At 43.3% G+C, this 24,745-nt stretch overlaps 1 protein-coding gene across 1 annotated transcript in view; it reads left to right on the forward strand.

Moving 5' to 3' along the window:
- The window catches only part of grm8a (glutamate receptor, metabotropic 8a), a 389,882-nt gene that overhangs the window by 348,819 nt on the left and 16,318 nt on the right, over positions 1-24,745 (forward strand). The window contains exon 9 of the mRNA XM_080190782.1: positions 24,015-24,261. Within this exon, the coding sequence (XP_080046908.1) occupies positions 24,015-24,261 (247 nt within the window). The remainder of the gene's footprint in view (positions 1-24,014; positions 24,262-24,745) is intronic.

The raw sequence follows: 24,745 nt of genomic DNA on the forward strand, positions 1-24,745 counted from the left end.
GTTCCATTCCCCCTTCTCCCCATAGCCCTGTTCATTCTTCCTTTTCAGCTAACAGTCTAATTCCCTTTTGAATACTTCAGTTGAACCTAATGCCTCCACCACACTCTCAGGCAGAGCATTCCAGATCTTAAAACCACTTACTGCATGAAATGTTTCTCCTCATATCCATTTTTTGTTTCTTTTACTAATTATTTTAAATGTGCCCTCTTGTTCTCATTCCATTCAATAGTGGAAATAATTCCTTTGTCCAAACCCCTCACGATTTTGAAAAGAAATCTATCAAATCTCCTCTCAGCCTTCCTTTTCTCTATTGAAAACAGTCCTATCTTCTCCAAACTATCATCATAACTGAAGTTCCTCATCCCTGGAACTATTCTCATGAATCTTTTCTGGGTGTTTTCCACCGCCTTCACATCTTTCTTGAAGTGCACACCCAGAGCTGGACACAAAACTCCAGTTCAAGCAGAACTAGTGATCTATCGAAATTTAACATTAACCTCTGTGCCCTTAACTTTATGCCACTATTAATAAAACCCAGAATTGTGCAAATGGAGCATTCTTTCATTCTTTCTTTCTACTGCTGGCTCAGAACTGAGAGATAATGTATTAATATTATTTACAGAATCCTGGAAAAAGAAATTTAAAATGTAAAACTTTATTGCCTACATGCAAAGCTCCAGATTTCTCATGAACTATTCATGGCATCATCTGGAGAGAACATCTGTGCCTCACACTCAACAATGATATTACCATTTAAATTGACCTAACAGTGCTCCAATTTAAGGATTAACTCTCAGCTAGGGAAGCATATGAGCTATTGTGCAATAAAGCTATAGGATGCATTAATATTGCAAAAACTGCTTCCTGCTGTGGTTCAGTCCCAATATTGCCGTGGGAACTTTAAGCAGAGTAGTTTGGAGCTTCTAATCATGACCATTGAGCTGGCAACAGCACTTTCCTCAGTGGTAGAGGACACTTGCTAAAGGCTTTAAAGCTTCATACAATTTAATCCTAAAAAAAACTGTTCAATTCCACCTTTTCATTTTGTTTAATTTCAACACACCATATTGTTCTTCATATCTACAATTTACTGAATTCAGTGAAGCAAGTCACCAGATCGGAGATGCACTCAAGTGTTTTGCTTTTTCTTTATATTCTTGCACTGAGCTACAAAATAAACCTGTTAGTTTTGAGACTGAGATTGGTAAGACTTTTTTTTAGGTAATGGTATGTAGGGATGCTTGCCTGGGTGAGCACAGCTCCAACAACATGCAATAAACTCCAAGACAAAGCAGCCCACTTGATCGACACCCCATCCACCCATCTTACTCCCTCCAGCATAATGACAGTAGTGACAGTCGTGTGTGTACCATTGACAGATGCATTGCAACAACTTGGCGAGCCTCCACCACCCCCCCCCCCCCCCCCCAAAACCTTCCCTCCCCCCTTGTCCTGCTATTGCAGCATGCCAAGGCTGTGATCCTGGTGACACATTCATTTGGTTTCTCAGCACTGCTTTCACTGGGCTAGGGGAAGGAGAGGGAGATGCCAGTCAGTGTGAACTGAAGGAAAAGGGAACCAGTGTGATCTGGGGTGGGTATGAGATGGGAGAGCCAGTATGAACTGAAAGAGCAGTGTCTGTCAGTGGAAATGCGGCGTGGGGTGGGGGTCGGGATTGGGAGAGCTCTCTGAGCCAACCACTGAAATTTAAATGGAGCTGAATTCCTCTGTAAAGGACACTGTTCTGGTAGCCTCCGAGGAAACAATGGTGGTTTAATTGACCTTTTGAATATGGATAAATTCAAATATCATTTATTTTTCCAATTTAATTTAGTCTCTTTTAGATTTGTTAAAAATGTGTCTTGAAATGAACCAAAAGGCATGATTTTTAATTAGAAATGTATGTACCAATCTTTGGAACATGGAACACAGGCGACATTAGAAAGAAATGTATACAACTAACCATTTTCTGTCTATTTTCAGATCTGTTTTCCCAGTTTCTTATAGAATCTTGTGTATCATAAAGTGCTCTGCTGAGTGAGTTAGAACCTTAAAGAATAAAAACACTCTTTGCTTTTCACCCATCGAACAAATTGTTGTGAAGGCATAGGAACCCAATTCAGAAATTCCTTCTCTGCTAGTGAACTAGTGAACCAGTTGAGGCTACCTCGTTGAATGTTTTTAAGGCCAAGATAGACAGATTTTTGATCAGTAAAGGAATTAAGGATTATGGTGAGCGGGAGAGTAAGTGGAGCTGAGTCCACAAAAAGATCAGCCATGATCTTATTGAATGGTGGAGCAGGCTCAAGGAGCCAGCTGACCTACTCCTGCTCCTGGTTTTTATGTTCCTATGTTCTTATGTTCAAACCCCAAAGAAGAGACCATCTCACAGTCTTAGGTTTTATTTGTGGCACAGTTCCTCACAGTGCCAGGGAACTGGGTTTAATTCTGGCCTTGGGTCACTGGCTGTGTGGAGTTTGCACATTCTCCCCATAACTGCATGGGTTTCCTCCGGGTGCTCCCATTTCTTCTCTCAGTCCAAAGATGTGCAGGTTAGGTTAATTGGCCATGCTAAATTGACCCTAGTATCAGGGGGATTAGCAGGGTAAATATATGGGGTTGCGGGGATAGAGCTTGGATGGGATTGTGGTCGGTGCAGACTCGATGGGCCAAATGGCCTCCTTCTGCACTGTAGGATTTGTATGATTAAATTTCCCCACTTTCAGTGGAAAATTTTGGTTCTGTCTCACATGGCTGATTGGTGCATGGATGTCTTCCTTTATGTCTTCTGGATCAATCTGTTTCCTTAGTCACAATGCCAAGATTGGGTCACAAATTCACAGTCAGTGGACCATAGAAACAGGAGCAGACCATTCAGTCTCTCAAACATGTTCTACCATTCAGTTAGATCATGCCTGATCTGTATCTGGTCACTTACAGTATCCACCCAACTTCCGTACATATTCTTTAAAACCTTAACCTAATAAAAATCTCAAAATTTGAATGCCACTCCATCACTTATATAAGTATCAAAACCTTATACTTATGCATACAACTGTTTGGAATATATAATGCATGATAAAAATATTGCAAAATCACTACTATAAATATTGTTGGTAGAACCAGCTATCAGGATTTTTGGATTAGCTGTGCAAGTCTATCTCTTAAGAACAGCACAGACTAGTGTGACACTGAATTAGTTCAGCTGCTTAAATGCAGAGTCTCCTTGTCATCAGGGAATACACTTATGGACAAACACGTTTTATGTAATATTTTTAAAGGAGGGAGAAAGAAATAAAACTGTTCAGGCACCAATTTTTATTTTATATAAATATGTAAGCAGTGGGTGGTGCAATGGGTGTAGAAACTTGTCCTCTCAACTTTAGAAGCTGAATTAGACTAAAGGACTGAAATAATTTTCTCCTTGTCAATTGCTCTAACAGTGTTACGGGAAATCTGATTGCTTATTTTTAATCCAGTGCTCAACAGGCACCAATTCATGGGAGAAATTTCAGCATAATCCATAATTCAGCACTGCTTCAGGGAACATGAGTAAGAACAGTTTTATGTAAAGGGTGGTAAGTGTCTGAAATTCGCTGCAGGAGTTGGTAGTAGAGGCAGAGACTTTAAACTCTTTTTAAAAAGTACATTAAGTGCTATAAACTGCAGAGCTATGGGCTGGGTGCAGGAATCATCCGAGAATCATCCAAACCTTATAGTGCAGAAGGAGGCCGCTCAGCCCAACGAGCCTGCACCAATAACAATCCCACCCAACCCCTATCCCCATAACCCCACGTATTTACCCTGCTGATCCCTCTGACACTAAGGGGCAATTTTAGCATGGCCATTCAACCTAACCTGTACGTCTTTGGACTGTGGGAGGAAACCAGAGCACTTAGAGGAAACCTGTGTAGACATGGGGAGAACATGCAAACACCACACAGACAATCACCCAAGGCAGAATTGAATCCAGGACTATGGTGCTGTGGGACAGCATTGCTAACCACTGTGCCACCATGCTCCCAAGCAGGTGGGAATAGAATGGGGTGTCCTCGGGCTTCCATGGACAAGATGGGTTGAATGGCCTCCTTCGGTGCTGTAACCTTTCTATAGTTTTTAACTTGGACACGTATTATACTGTGTTTACACCAGTAATCATTCACATCAATATTGAGTGAGGAAAGGCAAGTTTCCTACAGGTGAATCACTTCTGTGGATGAATGTCTAATCATTAGTTTCTAATTGCTGGTCAAATTTCTGCCAAATGAAAATAAATGAGATGGTGTAGCCCTTAATCTTGGGGAGTGCAAACAATGAGTGAAGGATACCTGTGGGTCTTTTTTAATGATTAGATATTAAAAATAACGTTGGACACCCAGTCTCACGTAGACTTCTGGCTTTCACTACAGGATCAGACCCCACGTCCCTGCTCTGTTCTGGCTGATGCCACAGTGCCACATCTGAAGAGTTATATTGCAAATTGAAAATGTCTTGTGTTTGTGAAAGATGCTGAGTAAATACAGGTCCTTGCTTGCTTTTCCCTTTATGTTGTATCTTTGGTTGAAGAAGTGCAGATAGCCTCGCCTCCTAAGAATAAATGTGGCATGAGAGAACTCATAAGTGCAGTTGGTTTGGAAACAGAAGTGCCACAAAGACATATTGGAGAGAGGTCTTCTGATGTTGAGGATGCACTGGAGGAAAATTGTCCATGCCCATGCTATGAAACATCATCAGAACATAACTAGCAGAGCAAATCTTTCCCTCAGTTGAGACACTTGAGCTATGCCAGTTTCCACCTGAAAGCACCAAGCACCAACTCATTTCCATTCTCATTCTGCAGCAGTTTATTATTAGTGAACCTGAACATAGTGAACCTATAGAGAAATAGCATCCTGGGGCTGAATATTCGACTGTGCCCTGCCCTTCTGTTGGAGCAAACAACAAGCACTGCTAGGCTCAATATTGGCACAGTAAGAAGTGTCACAATACCAAGTTAACATCCAACAGGTTTATTTGGAATCACAAGCTAGTATGCTTGCCCTGTTAATTCTGTTCTGCAGTCCTTTATGCGTGGGGCTTGTTTATTGTCTACTGCCAGGGAGAGGCATTGTTATGGACTTGAACCTCTGAGTGGGATCTGAACTTGGGTCCTTATTGAAGAGAGTGCTGCTGTCTGACTTAGGGCTGATGGCTCCATGGTGCAATGTCTGCTCCCTCATAACACAGCATCCTGACTAACTTGCACGAGGGATCCACTTGTGCATGAATGTTAAATTGAGACTTCACCAAGGCCCAGATCACCATATCACCAAAGTAAAAAAGTACCTAAAAGAGGCCAAAATGAAAAAGTTAAAGCTTATTTATTAGTCAGAAATAGCTTATATTAACACTGCAATGAAGTATGAAGTTACTGTGAAAATCCCCTAGTTGCTACACTCTGCATCCTGTTCAACAAGGAAGAATTTAGCATGGCCAATGCACCTATAAGATCATAAGACATAGAAGCAGAATTAGGCCACTCAGCCCATCAAGCCTGTTCTGCCGTTCAATCATGGCTAATATTTTTCTCATCCATATTCTCCTGCCTTTTCCTCATAACCCCTGATCCTCATATTAATCAAGAACCTATCTATCTCTGTCTTAAAGATACTCAATGACCTGGCCTCCACAGCCTTCTGTGGCAAAGAGTTCCACAGATTCACCATTCTCTGGCTAAAGAAATTCCTCCTAACCACTTCTTTCAGACTATAGGAAGAAACCAGAACACCCAGAGGAAATCCATGTAGACACGGGGAGGACGTGCAGACTCCGCACAGTGACCCAACCTGGGAATTGAACACGGGTCCCTGCCACTGTGAGGCAGCAATGTTAACTGCTGTGCCAGCGTGCTGCCCATTGGCTGACTGTGTGACTTTAGCTGCTCTTTAGTGGTAAACCTATGATAATCACCTTGGCATCACCAGAATTTACAAGATGAAGAACAGCAACAAACATTGTCAATTTTTCTTTTGAAGAGGTACAAATAAATTAATTGAAAAAGCAGAAAACAGGTGGAATTTACTGCACTGAAGGAGATAGGTTTTGGAGCAGGGAGGGGTCTTTGTGATCAGATGGGAGAACTGCAGAGCGGAGCTTCCTCTCCCCAATTAAATCTGGAGTGGGAAGGCCTCCGGGCTGTCTTCCTACCTTGAGATGGTTCAGTGGCAACACAGGGACCTTAATCCACTGCTGCTGGTATTTAACTAGAGGCAGAGTGGGTGGGAACTCGCCACACAGGGAGGCTTCTCACCAAACCTAACTGGGTTTGCCTGTGGAAGGGGGAAGGTTTAGGCACTCTAGCCAGAATTCTCTGGCTGTTCGCACTGGCGGGATTCTCTAGTCCCACCAGTGGCACACCCACTGTCATGGGTTTCCGGCAGTGTAGGATGACTTCAATGGAAATTCCCATTGACAGTGGCGGGACCAGGAGATCCCTCTGCCAGCAAACGGTGAAACGCCTTCCGCGACCGAGAAAAACACTGAAGCGAGGCCAGAGAATGTCACCCTCTGTCTGCCCAAGGGACCTGGCATTAGGATAGGGAGGCCCTAGGGGACTTCTGCACCCCCACAATTGGCACCCCCCTCCCGAGCTACCCCACCTTGCCCCATTTATCTGATTCTGGAGGATCCATCCCCAACCTCTGTGTGTGTCCTAGTGCAATACAGGCAGTGGCCACCACTTCCAGCTGCAGTGTCCTGAAGCTGGTATTGGTCAACAAGCTGTAGGGATAGAATTACCATCCCACAGTGATTTAATGACTCCAGGAGCAGGGCTCCCACTGCCAGTTCGAATCTTTATTTTGTTGGGGATTCCAAAGGTCTGGTTGATGAGGAACTACCAAATTCCGCTGTGGATGACAGGCCTCCTACTGCCCACATTAAATTCTGCCCAACATGTGGAAGTAAAAGAACACTTGACAGGGTGGCACAGTTGAGTGGCATGGTGGTACAGTGTTAGCATTGCTGCCTCGCAACGCCAGGGATACAGATTCAATTCCGGCCTTGATTCACTGTTTGTGTGGAGTTTGCACATTCTCCCCATGTCTGTGTGGGTTTCCTCCCACAGTCCAAAGATATGTGAGTTAGGTTGATTGACCATTCTAATTTGACCCTAATTTCAGGGATTAGCAGGGTAAATACGTGTAATTACGGGAATAGGGCCTGGGTGGGATTGTGGTCAGTGTGGACTCGATGGGCCAAATGGCCTCCTTCTGCACAGTAGGGATTCTATGATTCTATTCGCTGGAGATCAGGCAATATAATAGAATCACACAGAATAGAAGAAAACCAATTGACCCCTTGAGTCTCCGTTGTTCTTTCAAAGTGACCTCCAGTTAGTCCCAAATCCTCCAGTGTCGGCACACCACTGCAATGTTTTCTTTTGAGGGGTACAACTAATTTGTATTCACCAACCTATCAGACAGTGCATCCCAAATCCTGACAACGCACACAAGGGTTTTTCCTTTTGTCACCTCTGGTTCTGTTGCCATGATGTGGAGATTCCGATGCTGGACTGGAGTAAACACAGTAAGAAATCTCACAACATCAGGTTAAAGTCCAACAGGTTTGTTTGGTAGCAAAAACCACTAGCTTTTGGAGCGCTGCTCCTCCGTCAGCTAAGTGGGAGTTCTGTTCACAAACAGAGTAAATAAACTCACAAACTCAATTTACAAAATAGTGGTTGGAATGCGAGTCTTTACAGGTAATCAAGCCTTAAAGGTACAGACAATGTGAGTGGAGAGAGCATTAAGCACAGGTTAAAGAGATGTGTATTGTCACAAGGCAGGACAGTAAGTGAGATTTTACAAACCCAGGCAAGTTGTAAGGGTTGCAGATAGTGTGACGTGAACCCAGGATCCCAGTTGAGGCCGTCCTCATGTGCGGAACTTGGCTATCAGTTTCTGCTCAACAACTGTGCGTTGTCGTGTGTCATGAAGGCCACCTTGGAGAATGCTTACCCGAAGATCAGAGGCCGAATGCTCGTCACTGCTCAAGTGTTCGCCAACAGGAAGATAACAGTCTTGCCTGGTGATTGTTGAGTGGTGTTCATTCATCCGTTGTCCGAGTGTCTGCATGGTCTCCCCAATGTACCATGCCTCGAGACATCCATTCCTGCAGCGTATCAGGTAGACAAAGTTGGCCAAGTTGCAAGAGTATGTACCATGTAGCTGGTAGATGGTGTTCTCACATGAGATGATGGCATCCGTGTCGATGATCTGGCACGTCTTGAAGACGTTGCTGTGGCAGAGTTTGTGGTGTCATGGTCACTATTCTCCTGAAGGCTTGATAGTTTGCTGCGGACAATGGTCAGTTTGAGGTTGAGCGGTTGTTTAAAGGCAAGAAGTGGGGGTGTGGGGATGACCTTGGCAAGATGTTTGTCCTCATCAATGACTTGTTGAAGGCTCCAGAGAAGATATCATAGCTTCTCCACTCCGGGGAAGTATTGGACGACGAAGGGTACTCTGTCCACCGTGTCCTGTGTTTGTCTTCTGAGGAGGTCGGTGTGGTTTTTGGCTGTGGCGCGCCAGAACTGTCGATGATGAGTCGAGCGCCATATCCTGTTCTTATGAGGGCAACCTTCAGCATCTGGAGATGTCTGTTGCGATCCTCCACATCTGAGCAGATCCTGTGTGTACAGAGGGTATGCCCGTAGGGGATGGTTTCTTTAACATGTTTAGGGTGGAAGCTGGAGAAATGGAGCACTGTGAGGTTATCCGTGGGCTTGCGGTACAGTTAAGTGCTGAGGTGACCGTCCTTGATGTAGATGGGTGTGTCCAAGAATGCAACCTATTCTGGAGAGTAGTCCATGGTGAGTCTGATAGTGGGATGGAACTTGTTGATGTCATCATGCAGTTGTTTCAGTGATTGTTCAAGGAAGAAAATGTCATTGATGTATCGAGTGTATAGCATCGGTTGAAGGTCTTTTGTGGTGAAGAAGTCTTGTTCGAGCCTGTGCATAAAGATGTTGGCATATTGAGGTGTGAATTTGGTCCCCATGACTGTTCTGTGTATTTGGATGAAGAACTGGTTGTTGAAGGTGAAGACATTGTAGTCCAAAATGAAGCGGATGAGTTGTAAAATTGCATCTGGAGATTGGCAGTTGTCAGCGTTGAGTGCTGAGGCAGTTGCAGCAATGCCGTCGTCATGAGGGATGTTGGCGTAGAGTGCCGAGACATCCATTGTGACAAGGAGTGCTCCGAGCTCAACTGCTCCACGTGTGCTGAGTTTCTGTAGGAAGTCTGTAATGTCGCGACAAAAGCTGCTGGTTCTTTGTACAATGGGTTTCAGGATGCCCTCAATGTAGGCGGAGAGGTTCTTACACAGGGTCCCATTGCTCGATATGATGGGACGGCCGGGTGTGTTTGCCTTGTGTATCTTTGGGAGGCAGTAGAGATTTCCAACACGGGGAGTACATGGGATGAGAGCACAGAGCGTGCTCTAAAGGTTCAGATCAAAGGTCTTGATCAGTCTGTTGAGTTGACGGGTGTGTTCTTTGGTTGGATCTGGGGTAACTGTCTGTAGTGTTCCTCGTTCAGTTGTTGGTACACTTTACAGTAATCCTTCTGTTCAGTATGACGATGGCCCCTCCTTTGTCTGCTGGTATGATGACAATGTTGCAGTTGGTTTTGAGAGCGCAGATGGCATTGCGTTGTGCTTGCTTGGAAAGAGTCGAATTGGACTCCCCCGGAAGGCCGCTGACCTTGACTTGACATGTATGCCCAAACCGTCAGGAGGTGCGTCTACACCAGATTCATCAGCCGTACTCACAAGGCAGTCCCGAACATCACCCAAGCACAACGCAAGACCATCTGCACTCTCAAGACCAATGCATTGACATGGATATCATCATCTCTCGTGTGAGAACATCACCCACAAGGTTTACCGAACATACTTTTGCGACTCAGCCAATGTTGTCTACCTGATATGCTGCAGGAAAGGATGCCCCGAGGCATGCTACATTCGGGAGACCGTGCAGACGCTACGACAATGGACGAATGAACGCCACTCGACAATCACCTGGCAAGAGTGTTCCCTTCCTGTCGGGGAACACTTCAGCAGTCATGGGCATTTGGTCTCTGATCTTCGGGTAAGCGTTCTCCAAGGCAGCCTTCACGACACACGCAGCACAGAGTCACTGAGCAGAGATTGACAGCCAAGTTCCGCACACATGAGGATGGCCTCAACCACGATTTTGGGTCCATGTCACACTATCTGTAACCCCCATGACTTGCCTGGGTTTGCAAAATCTCACTAACTGTCCTGACTGGAGACAATATACATTGCTTTAACCTGTGCTTAACACTCACTCCACTCACATTGTCTGTACCTTTAAGACTTGATTGCCTGTAAAGACTCACATTTCAATGATTATTTTGTAAATTGAGCTTGTGTCTTTACATGCCCTGTTTGTGAACAGAACTCCCACTTAGCTGAGAAAGGAGTAGCACTCCAAAAGCTAATGGCTTTTGCTACCAAATAAACTTGTTGGTCTTTAACCTGGTATTGTGAGACTTCTTACTTGGTTGCTAGCCAGCCGCCCCATTCTGTGTGTGGGTCACAGGACCAGGTTTCTCAATTTCTTGGAACACATTGTGGCCTTAGCTATCGAAGGAACCTTTCTCTGCTGTGCTTTCCTGTGCCACCATCTCAGGCACCTATCAACTGAGTTCCATGTAGAAACTGTGTAGAGAGGCTAAACGTAAAGATTACACACAGTGCAATACTATTACATTTAGCCTGTTTCTTTCAAATTCATTGGCTACTTTAGCAATTAGTTAACCTTTTAATTTCAAGATGGTCAAGACTACATTAGAGACCTTGGTACAAATATATGTAGCATTCATATACTATAAGGTTCATACGCCATAAGGTTCATACGCCGTAAGGTTCATACGCCGTAAGGCTCATACACTGTAAGGTTCATACGCTGTAAGGTTCATGTCATGACATAATTTCCAAGCTCTTGATGTACTCTCAAAATTGTTCGCAACACCGAATGGACCCACGTTCATCGTACTTTTCATTAAAAATAATTGTGCATGGTGTTTTAAAATTAACACCATTGTACGATTGAGCATTTAGGAGATTTGAAAATCTTGTTTACTTTGTGTTTAGCTCCCTGTGCTAATCTTTACTGCACTGAGCCAATTAATGGTGTACTTTGGCTAGAAATGGAGATTCCCATGCCAGCAGCTGTCCTTTTTGTGGTAGAACAGTGGGCCATCCAGCTGTTACACATTCACTCCCATAACACATCATTTGCCCATTTGGCCTAATCATGCCTGTTTTAAATTGAATTCATGAAATTATCATTTCAACCATGATATTTATTTTTGAATGCTTTTTGGCAATCCATCTCTGAGGAATGTTACATTTGCAGCATAGTCTGAAGGTATTGCACCATTACATTGGATGCAAATGGTTTCAGGATATTCGTGATTTGAAAAATCAATCTCGATGTTGGTTGCACATTTATTTCTGAGTAAGGTGAATGTGTACTTAAATTTCAGCAAACGGAGCTCATAATCCATCCTGACGTTCCAGTGTCGCACTCGGAGAATGCTGCACTGTTGGAATCATCGTTGTTTGGATGAGAGTTTAAATCAAGACCCCAAGGGTTTTTATGAGATCTGAGGACAGTGGGGTAAAATGGTATAAGGGATGGATGATCAACCATAACAAACAGAGAATGCTGGAAAAACTCAACAGGTCTGACAACATTCATAGGGAGAGAAAACAGAGTTAATGTTTCAAGTCTGCTTAGCCCTTCATCTAAACTAAGAGAGGGAGAAAATCTGGGCATTATACTATAGCTGGAAAAGATTGCAACAAAAGAGTAGCAATCATAAGAACGAGAGATGCGGGATGGGGGAAGTGGAGGTGAAAGTGGCAGGGGAGGGGGAAGGAGTGTTTTTTCATTGAGACTAAAATGTACGGGATATAGAAAAAAGTGGTTAAGATGGAGGAGAAAAGTTGCAGTTTTAAATTTTCAATTCAATGTTCAGTCCTGAGGACTGTAACACATCTAACTGGAGGATGAGGTAGTGCATCTCCAGCTTGCGGTGGGCTTCACTGGAGCATGGCAGCAGGTCAAGGATGGACGTGTGGAAATGGGAACAAGGTGCTGAATTAAAATGGCAAGTGAGAGGAAGGTTGGGGTCATACTTGCAGACTGAATGATGGTGTTCCACAAAGCAGTCGCCCAATCTGCACTTAGTCTCCCCAGTGTAGAGGAGATTACCTTGGGAGAGGCAAATACAGTTGACCAAATAGGAGGAAGTGCAAGTGAATGCTGCTTAACCTGAAAGGTGTGTTTAGGGCCTTGAATGGTGTGGAAGGTAAAGGGACCTTCTGTAATTTTGTTTTTAAGAATGCTACACCGTTGTTGCAGTCTTCTAGCGACACTACAACTTCTAACAGATCTTCCCATTCTTATTTCTGAAGACGAGCCAAGCGGACTCAGAATGTTTACTATTTTTTTTTCCCCGACAGATGCTGCCAGATCTGCTGAGCTTTTCCAGTATTCTCTTTTTCAGATTCCAGCACCCGCAGTGTAGTGCTGATTTTAGATCAGCCATGTTCTGTTGGAATGGCAGCGCAGGCACAACAGTCCGAATGGTCTACTCCTGCTCCTATTTCCGATGTTCCCAAGCTCTTAACTGCCCTCTCAGGTCAGAGGGGTGGGGGCGAGGGGGAGGGGAGGGGTTTGAGGATCCCATGGTATGACTTGAGGAAGAATAGGGTAACTCTGGTGAACATTTACTCTTGAACAAAATCACCAAAATGGGTTGCCTAATTGCTGTATTGTGGGATCTTGCTGTGCACATATTTGGTGTTATGTTTTCTTACAAGACAATAGTGAAAACAGTTAAGCAAGTCAGGACGTTTTGAGACCATTAAAGACATTGTCAGAGCTAAAAAGAAATTTGGACACAGTGTCTATGAGTGATGGATCCTTTAATACCTTCTTATCAATAAGGAGGGGAGAACTGAAGAATTCCTAAGGCTTCTTCAGTCTGCTCTGCTCAGTTGTGTACAGTTAGTCTTTTTTATAGGGCATAACTTCAAGTAGAAATAATTGTTTACACCAGTAAATTATTTACATATGATAGAAAGAGATAGCCCCAAGACAATAGCTGTTTAATCGCATCCTATCGGTAATATTATAATCTTTAGTGGTAGATGGATGGAATGTCTATTCAGACAATGGTCACTTAATCATGTCTTTTATTACAGTTTCAGTGTTGTTAGCAAGAACATTCAGCTATGTCTTGTTGATAGATATAGTGAACCATCCCATTTGTCTGCATTGACTGTTTCATGTATACACAGTAAGAAGTCTCACAACACTAGGTTAAAGTCCAACAGGTTTACTTGGTAGCAAAAGCCACTAGCTTTCGGAGTGCTCACCTGATGAAAGAGCAGCTAGCGCACCAAAAGCTAGTGGCTTTTGCTACCAAGTAAACCCATTGGACTTTAACCTGGTATTATGAAACTTCTTACTGTGTTTACCCCAGTCCAACTGCTGGCATCTCCACATCATGTTTCATGTATATGCAGAGACAGCCAGTCTGCAGTGGAAGTGCTGTTAATTTTCCTGGCCCTCTGGCCAACCCCCTACTGAGTTCAGTTCTCCTCTCCCACCATCACACTATATGAAGTTCTTGCTCTCAATTTCTCGTTGACTGATTGCCCATCATCCCCATGTAGTTTTGTTTCTTTAATAAGCTGAAGGAATATAGTTATTCATTCTTTTTGTGCAGAGTAGGATCAGAATGGGGGATGGCGAAATGGATCGGGAAAGGCAAAAATAATCAGCATTTCTGATTGCGCTCTGATTTGTCTCCCTTCTTTACTCAGCAGGGGGCTTAAGGAGAAAACAGAGTGCATGGGTTGGGGGAGGATTGAAAATTCTGCCGTACATATTGAGGCTGAGTGTATTAGCATTAAATTCCTTTGTTCAGTTTAGCTTGCTAACCTTAAATATATTTATGCTTCAGTTAATGTACTGCACTGCAGAGTTTAATTTACAAAAAGGCAGCACAATGGCTAGCACTACTGCTTCGCAGCACCAGGGACCCAGGTTTGATTTCAGCTTTGTGTCACTGTGTGGAGTTTGCACGTTCTCCCCGTGTCTGCGTGGGTTTCCTCCGGGTGCTCTGGTTTCCTCCCACACTCCAAAGATATGCGGGTTAGGTTGATTGACTGTTGATGGATGGAGCGAGCTGGTAAAATCGCCCCTTAGTTTTTTTTTGGAATGTCTCCACTGAGATAGCGAACAAGGCTGTTTGATGTGCATGTGTGCAATTAAAGAATAGCCACAGGGGAAAATCATGTGTTTAGATCAGATTGTGTTCAGGCAAGCTCTGCTGTGTGATCAAGAAGTGAAACCATGGCATCTTTTGGAAATTGTACTTTGTATACTCAGTGGGTGAAGCTATATGTATAATAACCTAGCCATGGTCATTATCACCTCTAGCTTCTGTTCAGTTCTGTTGGCTAATAACGGTCATGTTGTTTCCACCAATCTTCAACCTTCAAGCTCAGCTCAAACCGTATTGCAGAAAGTCAAAACTATGAATCAAGTAACTAACACTGAAATGAATCCTGTGTTATAATTTCATAAATGTATTGGACAATGGAGGTAATCTTGAACTTTGTTGCTGGAGTGGGTCACCTGCCTGAAACAAGATGTGCCCAGTATTCATTTCAATGAAAATCAGTGGATTCGGGAATAGCTGTATTGTCTGTTCCAGCAGATTAGCGGGTAGGCAGCGAAGATTAAAATTATTCTTTTTTTCAACTTGACAATTTATTTAGGATAAAATCTCAGCTTGCTAAAAATATAAGAAAGGACCAATCATTTCTGTTCCTTCAACTTTTAAATGTAACTTTGAACAGAATTGTTTTTATTTGGTTGCAATCAAACTATTTTAAATCCAAAATACCCAGCGAGAGAAGCAGGCTTTCAAGAACATTGTTATTGAGAGACAGCTTTTAGTGCTGATCACCTCTCGAAACATGGCAGCAAGAATTCAGCAGTGACCTTGTAATGCAAGAAGAATGTAGATACAAACATTACGTTCCCTTCCTGCTGTTTTAAACCCTCTTAAAGTGTGAGGGTGCCTGGAGGCTATTTAAAATTGTGAACGTTAATTGGGCTTCATACACATAGAGTCCTTCATTAATTCCCCTCCACTGCATACTGTTACTCACCCATCCCCATGAAGGAAGACATTTGGTCCAATGAACCTGCGCTGACAACAATCCCATCCAGGCCCTATCCCCATAACCCCATGTATTTACGCTGCTATTATTCCTCCTGATACTAAGGGTCAATGTAGCATGGCCAATCAACCTAACCTACACATCTTTGGACTGTGGGAGGAAACTGGAGCACCTGGAGGAAACCCATACAGACTCAGGGAGAACGTGCAAACTTCAAGTGGTCTGTCATCCAAAGCTGGAATTGAACCCGGGTCCCTGGCACTGTGAGGCAGCAGTGCTAGCCACTGTGCCACCCACTATGCCATTTGGTTCAGGGCACAACATCTACTCAATATCAAATACACTGCTCTCTAAATATGGTCTAACTCCCAGCTATACATGCTCTGGACTGTAACTGTGGAAGCTACATGTCTGAATAGTCAACTCATTGGAGTGGGTGGGGGTGGAATTTTCCAGTTCCGCCTGCCATAGGACTCGTAGAAGGTGGGATGGGGGCGGGGGGGGGGGGGGGGGGGGGGGGCGGTTGCAAACTATGCATTGAGGTCTATTGACCTCAAGCAGGATTTTTGCTTTTGGGGCAAACGCGGCTTGAAAATCCCACCCATGATTGGGATATGTCATCGCCTTCCTGACTAGGAGTTTTACAATCCTGACTGCTATTAAATAATAGGATCGTAGAACCACAACATGGAAGGAGGCCATTTAGTCTGTCATGCAGTGCTAGCTCTTTAAGAAGAACTCTTTCATCATAAGCCTTATTAGGTTATTATCTAATTTAATTCTGAAACATCCCACTGAAACTTCTTTCAACATCCTTTCAAATACTGTTAGATCATTATTTTGCTGTATGGAAATAAAAAAATCCCTATCTTTCCTCTGCATCTCTTGCTAATGATCTTATTTCTGTGCCTTTTAGTTACTGATCCTTTTGCCAGCAGAAACAGTTTGTCCTTATTGGGTCCACCAAAACCTGATTTTTAATCAGTAATGGAATCAAGGGTTGTGGGGACAAGGGGAAAGTGAGGCTGAGGATTATCACATCAGATCAGTTATGAACTTATTGAATAGTGGAGCAGACTTGATGGGCTGAATGGCCTACTTCTGCACCTATGTCTTACGGTCTTACAAATGTCCTTTCACCTCACAAATCAACATATGAGTAGGCAAAACTGCAAATTGTCAAGACGTGGAGATTGTAAACAAACAAAAAAAATTGGCAAAATTTCTCATGCGGACTTTTAGAAATTGAATCAGTTCATAAAATCCATTTGCTCCTTGCTTTTACATTGCGGCATGTGGCGATATCTTGCTGCTTCTGCAGTCTCTTATCTCTATAGCTGAAAGTTACATTTGTGCCAGTATTTTCTCATAAGGAATTATAGAATATTCACTGATCTGTGTTTATGTTTTATATTTCTTCTGCGGAAAATGTGTTTTTTTTTCAAATCCACAGACTGAATGCATGATTGAACCGGGATTGACTTAAATGACTGAAACTGAGTTTATCTATAAAAAGTGAAGGCGAATCCCCTTAGGAATCTTTGAGAATTATTCTTTGTGCATTCTTATTATCCTGTAAGTGAAAACCAAAAATCTGAGAGACAGGGCTGATGTGATTCATTGATATTGATTCCATTGGAGCCCTAATTCTCAGGTAGCTTTGGATCAACAACATTAAAAAAAATATACTTTTTTTAAATTTGTGTTTCATTTAAAAACAGCAAAGAGAAGAAACATGAAGTGAAGAATAATTTGACCATTAAGGCCTTCCAGGAAACTTCAATAAAAATATTGGAAAGAGAAAGGGGTTTTCAGATAAAACAGATTACCTAACAAGATAATTTCTTCAATCTCAATCCTCAATCAGTAATTGAGCTAGTTCCTGATTTTTACTGTCACAATTAAGGCAAAAATCTTGCCGACAGAACATTTCTTGACCACCAGATACCCCAGAATGATTTACATGATTGAGGATTTTTTTTTAAGTGACGCTGTTGTCATGTAGGAAACACTGACAGGCAAGTTGCAACAGCAAGATCCTGTCAAGCAGTAATGACGCAGTATTTTGGTATTCGTTTTGTGATTTGAGGGATAAATACTGGTTGGAGTACCAGGGAAAGCCCCCTTGCTCTTCGAATAGTGCCATGAGATCTTTTACATGTGCATGAGTGGGCAGTTGGAACTTCAACTTTGTGTTGCCTCTGGAAGATATTACCTCTCCATTGCACACACGTATTAACCTCAAAGCTCTGGGGGGGAACTTGAACCTACAATCTTTTCAGCGGAGGTGAGAATACTGGACCCTGGTTGAAATGTAGCTACAGTTGCTGAATGGATTAGGGTCATTGAATGTTTGGTGATTAATGATACCCCTTGAGAGCCACTTGTAAAGAGCTAACATTTTCATTTGGCTGAGATAATGAGGTAAATTTCAACTTCCCATTTTATATATTTTTGTAGTTAATAGAAGAACAAATCTGATTGTTTCTGTCTTCCAACAATGGCAGTTTTAGTCTCTGCTGCGCATTAGCTTATTATATGAAATAATCTCAGGAGGTTTAGGTACAGAACAATCGTTTATTAGTCAATGCGTTTGGAAAATACCACCTCAGAGAAATGCCTCTGAAGTGAATTGTAGCCGACTGAAAAACTCTGAGACATTTAAAGGGGCGATCCGCCCAAAGAAGTTCTAAGTGCTGACTTGGCAGGAAAAATCATGTACTTCATGATTGTTTTTTCAGTGAGAGTTCAGACTCGAATCTTCCACACTCTGTGCAATGGAGAGGTCACAATCGTGGATGTCATTAAAAGCTTGAGGGGGGTGAGGGGTGGGGGTGGGGTGGGGGGATGCGCAGGGCCTGTTAATACAGGAGGCTGACAGTTCAGGAATTCTGCTCATGCACAGTGGCCCTGATCTGTCAGCCTGCAGTTTGCTGGCCAGCTCAATTGCTGGCCAACTCAGGACCCTCCCTCACCCTGCAGTGCTGCCCTCCAACCCCCTCCATGGCCCGATTGCAGCCACCCTTCCTGGGCTAATCTTCCCTCCCATTGGAGGCAAACCCCCCCCATGGGAGGCAGAAGCCCCCTGGCAGACCATCACCCCCAGCCCGCCCTGATTGTTGGCATCCCTCCATCCCCAATCGATCCTGTCTGCAGACTGGCAGCGGGGCCCCGCTCCCATACCCACCGCCCAGGCCCATCCCTTGACACTGTCCCACCCCTGGTACTGCTACGTAAGCCTCATGCCCTACACCTCACCCCTTTGGTACCACCTGATGCCCAGTGGGCAGTGCTGGGGGCACAGGCTGGCACTGCCAGGCTGCCCATGCCTAGGGGGCACTAGCCCCCATTGCCTGACTCCCTGGGGGGCCCCGATTGCCCTCCCCCCCCCCTTTTCTCTGTGGGGTCTCCCGAAAGTGGGGAGTATTCTTAACCCTGTCAGAGTGAAATTGTACTGGTGGGGTGGGAGATGCTATCAGACCCGGAGAATTCTGTCCTGGGCCCGATAATTACATTTAAATCACATTTGAAAAAAGATAAAATTACTTACCTGATATTTCCGCCAGTTTCTTGCATGGTCCCAACAGCGCTCGTATCCAGTGGTGGGAGATGTGCATGCATCAGCAAATCCTGCAAATTGACACAAGCGCACATCTCCCAGCCTGACCCACCAAAAAATTAGCGGGTCGGAATGGGAGAATCGTCCCTTTATACTGCGGACATCCCATATGCATTATATTGTCTTAAATTCCAACATTGCCTGTTTTAGATTCACATTAAACAATTTACAAATGCCACTTGGCAGGTGTCAAGAATTATCTGTCTTCCTAATCTCTTGTTGCTACCAAGCTTGGCCTTGCACTGCCAACTTTGAGGCCATACAGAGGTCAGCAGGCATTCAAGCTCCTGATATTAGCGAGCTGCTTAGCCACATAAGCAGTCCTTGCACATCAACATTTCCTTTTACCCTGATTGTGGAATTTTACTTAACTTTTCTAACAAATCCCTAGAAATCCCTTTAGTGAGCTACATAGATGCCCTCATTCCTTTGATGAAACATTTAACCCTGAGAAATACCCTTCAATAAATCATTCTCATTATTTCCCTCTTACAATCCCAGTAGACAAGTTAAAGAGTGACCTTGATGCCTTCCATTGGTATGTCAAGGATAATAATAGTACTTTGTGAGGTACTGAGCGTGGAATCTTTCTGGCCTCATAGTCAGCCAGGGGAGGCCTGAGGAATTGCAGCAAACCCCATTAGGGCCTTTGGACAAGATTCCCAGGACCAGGCTGTCACTGGAATTGGCAAGCCTTGCTCCATGAAAGGTTGCAGACCATCAACATAGCCTTAATTTGAGGCCTCAACTATCTTTTTGATATTACTGGAGTTATTTTCCAGCATCATACAGAACTCTCATAATGTTAGGAGCCCAGCAATGCTTCAGACAGAGCCTCTCAGTAGGCAATAAGAAGACAATTGAATGCTGGTTGAAATGGTATCATCAGGGCTCTGCAAAACTGAAAGATTGTGGCCACAGACCACTCCACTTTGAGCTCCCTCATATTTCTGACCATTATTTTCGGAGTCTTTTGTGAGAACCTTTATTTTGAGGCTTCCTCTAGGACGCAGGACTCTCAGTAGTCCTCACCCATCCAGTGGGCTGTATTCCAGCAAACTGCCCCATTATTCCTCCTGCCTCCCTATTTCTCCCACTGTCGTAATCTGCCCCTTTTTAAGCTGGTGACTCTTTGGGGGCCACGTGGAGCCTGTGGAGAGGCCGCATGGGAAGCTTAACTAATTGCGAGAAAAGGTACAAGTGCTGGGATGGGGAGGAACCTCAGTTGTAGCCAGGGAGTGTAGACGTGTATAGCAGTTCTGTTAGACCCTAATTTGTGTGTGTGTGTGTGTGTGTATATAGCTGTTAATAAATCAACTATTGCTTGAAACCACAATGATTTGCCTTCAAATTTATTACACCCATCATCCTTAATTGGATGGTGAATATGGAGGCAGTCTTGTCCGCAAGCCGCTGTCCCATATGAGATGGGACCCAGAAATGGTCTTGATGCCCTTAACTTTTGTAATTGCTGTGTCATCAAAGGAGGAGCAAGTTAGCCAGGGGTATAAAACTACGAGAAGGAAAAACAAATACATGAAGGCAAAATGGCAGAAAGTGTTAACTTAAGGCAGAGGGACAGGGTTTGCGTTTCTAAGATTGGAAACATTCTTTTACATTTTGAAGTTATTGCTATCTAAATATCATTAATAAAATGCATTACCAATCAAGTGATTTGGGGTACATTCTCTGCAAGCCTGTGCTTAGCTGAGTCTTCATGCATTGAACAGTAAAAGACTGCTTCATTAGAATCTGCTCCCAGGCAGATACATTTGTTGTATCCACATGACTAGATGCTGCAGACAATGACAAATCACCAAATAACTTTTATAGATAATGTATATTTATTCTTTGCCAAGAGACATGCTTTTCACTTCAGTTAGAATCAGGAAAAGCTATTTAAATGTGGAGCAGTGTAATCCTTGAAGTAAAACTTCAGTGTCTAAACAACTTAAAGTCAACTTGCTGATTAATCCTGTCATCAGGGCCTTGTTGGTTTCTTTTCTCAAGTTCATTAACGCAATCAGGATATTTGCACACACCTAATTGCAGCCATTAAGTTCTTTCGAAAGGCGATTAGTGTGTCTTTGTCCCCAGTTGATGTCACTGGGAAACAAGGACTGAATTGCATTGGAATATTCATACAAGGAGTATTTGCATTGGAAGATTTAAGATTTGAAAAGTGTTTGCTAATTTCCCTTGGATCAATGATAATTGTATTCGAAGCTGCGAGAATTATACACCTTTTGAAAGATGCCATATCCCCATATGACGAAATTTCACCATGAAAATATCACCAACTCTGCACCTTCCTCAGCTCGTTTACTACTGAAACCCACATCCTTGCCTGTGATTCCTTCAGAATCAGCTAAGCCATACTCTCCCATTTTCAACATGATAAATCTCAGCTTGTTCAGAGCTCTGTTGTCCCTGTTCAAACTCACTTCAAATCCAGTTCACTCTGCGCTTGCTGACCTGATTTGGCCTGAATAAAGGAATAACCCGGATTTAAATCTCTCATCCACATTTTTAAACTCTTCCTTGGCCTTGCCTCTTTCAATTCCTGTAACCAACTTCAACCTCCTAGAATTCTGTGTTCTTTCAATTCTGGCCTCTTTTGCAAGTCTGATTTCCACCATTAGCAGCTGCATCTATACCCTAAACTCTGGAATTTCACCCTGCCACTTCCTTTCCAACTCTTTGGTGGAACGATGGCACAATGGTTAGCACTATTGCCTCACAGCGCCAGAGACCCGGGTTCAATTCTGGCTTCGGGTCACTGTGTGTGTGGCGTTTGCACGTTCTCCCCGCGTCTGCGTGGGTTTCCTTCAGGTGCCCCGGTTTCCTCCCACACTCCAAAGATGTGCTGATTAAGTGGATTGGCCATGCTAAATTGCCCTTAGTTCCCCCGCACACTATCAGTGTAAATATGTGGGATTAAGAGTGGAATTTGTGTTATTGCAGGCATGATGGGCTGAATAGCCTCCATCTGCACTGTAGAGATTCCACCTATATTTTTTTAAACAGTGGTGGCAGGTCTTTGCTTATTTCTCCAATCCTCACAGGCCTACACCTTCCTTTTCAGCTCTTGCACGACCGTCCCATTTACAATTATTTGAGAAGCATAATGTGGAGATGCTGGTGTTGGACTGGGGTAAACAAACAATAAGAAGTCTCACAACACCAGGTTAAGGTCCAACAGGTTTATTTGGTAGCACAAGCCACTAGCTTTCGGAGCACTGCTCATTCACCAGGTGAGTGGGATTTCAGAAATCTCACTCTCCAAAGATGTGCGGGTTAGGTTGATTGGCCATGCTAAAATTTCCCCTTAATGTCCTGAGATGCATGGGTTAGAGGGATTAGTGGGTAAGTATGTAGGGATATGGGGTCGGTGCAGACTAGATAGGCCAAATGGCCTCTTTCCGCTCTCTAGGGTTTCTATGACTCTATGATATGATAACCTGGTGTTATGAGACTTCTTACTTTGAGAAGCATGACAGGGACAACATTGCTTGAAGTAGTTTCCTGTTGCCTTCATTGTGTGTGCTTGAAGGAAACACAAATCCTCTTCTCAGAGGATCCTTCGCCTATAAACGTTCATTGCCTCACTTTTCTGTCACCACACCGAAACATTCCTGGCTCTGCTGATTGACAGTGGCTCATAATCCTGAACATGGATTCTTACCTGTGACTGAGGCGACTTGTAAAATGTCAGAGATGACCACCCTGAGGTCTCAAATTTCCTGGTACCCAATTTTCTTTAAGACATTCCTTAAAACCGCTCTGATGCAGTGTATTCCAGACATGAAACATTGGCTTTATTCTCTTTCCACAGACGCTGTCAGACCTACTGAGATTTTCCAGCATTTTCTGTTTTTCTTTCAGATTCCAGCATCCGCACTGTTTTGCTTTTATCTTAAAACCTACCTTTTTGACCAAGCTCCCAATCACCTGCCTTAATATGACTTGGTGTCAGATTTTGTCAGTCAGTGTTCCAATGTGAATCCTTGGGAATGATTTACTACATAAAAGGTGCTATATAAATACAAGACTTTGTTGTTAATAGCATCCTGTCTTTGCTTTCTTTAATTTCAGCAGTGGCAGGCAGCCTTCCAGACTGTTTGATGGTGAAACATTAGCAGTAAGCAGTCTCCTCAAGGCATTGAATTGATGCTCACAAGCAAATGGAGAATATTAGCAATGAAATGCTGTCTTACTGAGCTGCTAAGGTGTTTCGAAGTGGAAAACACTAGAAAAAGGCAACAGGCCAGGGCATCTGATGAAAAACAGGAAGGCAATTGTGTTCAGTCACATACTGGATTTTAAAGTTTATTTATTAGTGTCATAAACACGCTTACATTAACACTGCAATGAAGTTACAGTGGAAATTCCCCAGTAGCCACACTCCAGCACCTGTTCGGTTACACTGAGGGAGAATTTAGCATGGCCAATGCACTTCATTCGACTGCGGGAGAAAACCAGAGCACCTGGAGGAAACCCACGCAAACAATGTGCATACTCCGCACAGACAAGCTGGGAATCGAACCCAGATCCCTGATGCTATGAGGCAGCAATGCTAACCACTGTGCCAACGTGCTGTCCAGTAATAACCAGGCATGCAAAGATATTAAGCAACTAATTATGTTGTTGGAGGATACAGGAATTGGGTCCAATCTGCACATTAAATCTAAGATGTCCATACTTGCCATTAGTTTCAAAAGTGCCTCTGATTTGAGAAATTACAGCTTTCCAAACATTGTTTCCAATAATAAAGTGGGAATGTTCTATGTGTTTGCATGGCTTCACTTTGATTTTATCGGGGATATTAAACATGGTTAACCTGCTAAGCTAAAAGACTTGGGAAATGTCATCTTTAAACATCTGTATGCAAATATTTCACGCTAATTTCTGATTAGCTTATATAATTTCAGTGGCATATAATTAGCTTTTATAATTTTGCAATAAAAAATTATATCTCCCCTCTTGTGTGAATAAGTCAATGTCTTCATGCACCAAATCCTTCCGCTGTTCAATCAGTGTACAGTCTGTTTGATAGGAGTAATGAATTTGGTCTATATACATCAGTGCTTCTCGACCTTCAATTAAAATATTTTGTTTTATTTTGCAGATGTACATTCAGACAACAACCCTTACCATTTCCATGAGTTTAAGTGCTTCTGTATCTCTAGGCATGCTGTACATGCCTAAGGTTTATATTATCATCTTTCATCCAGAGCAGAATGTGCAAAAACGTAAGCGTAGCTTCAAGGCAGTGGTGACGGCAGCCACAATGTCAAGTAAACTGTCGCAAAAAGCAAGTGACAGACCAAATGGAGAGGTCAAGACTGAACTCTGTGAAAGCCTTGAAACCAATAGTAAGTACAACTTTAATCATGTACTGTTCTTGCACACAATGGACACAAACAGAGGGCCCTTAAAAATCTCTGTCATCTGGCCTCTACAGTGACTGGTTTATTGGTTGTGAGGCATTTTGATTTCAGAAACGTAACAAAGCATAAAGCTATCATGTTGTCATCCGCACATTGCCAGGTTGTCAGACTGCAAGAAGTGGGCAGACTGAGAGAATCAGAGATAGCATCTGTGAGCTTTGCAACACGTCACTGTACTGAAATTGGCCTTGTAAAAAATGAATGTGTGGAAAGATTAAAGAGAAAGAAATGCTGAATCTGTGCACTTGTTGGAAAATGTCATAATTAACCAGGCTTCCATGTTATTTAGTTATTTCTGTCCCAAATCTTTTGAATGGCATCAGAAGAGCTCTGACTGACACCAGTCAGAGGAACCAATACATACTTACTTGCCAGCAATTCTTATGGTCAGAATGCTGAAGCTGGACAC

The sequence above is a fragment of the Carcharhinus amblyrhynchos genome, chromosome 6, assembly GCF_965287045.1.
Source record: "Carcharhinus amblyrhynchos chromosome 6, sCarAmb.v2.hapA, whole genome shotgun sequence".
NCBI lineage: Eukaryota > Metazoa > Chordata > Chondrichthyes > Carcharhiniformes > Carcharhinidae > Carcharhinus > Carcharhinus amblyrhynchos.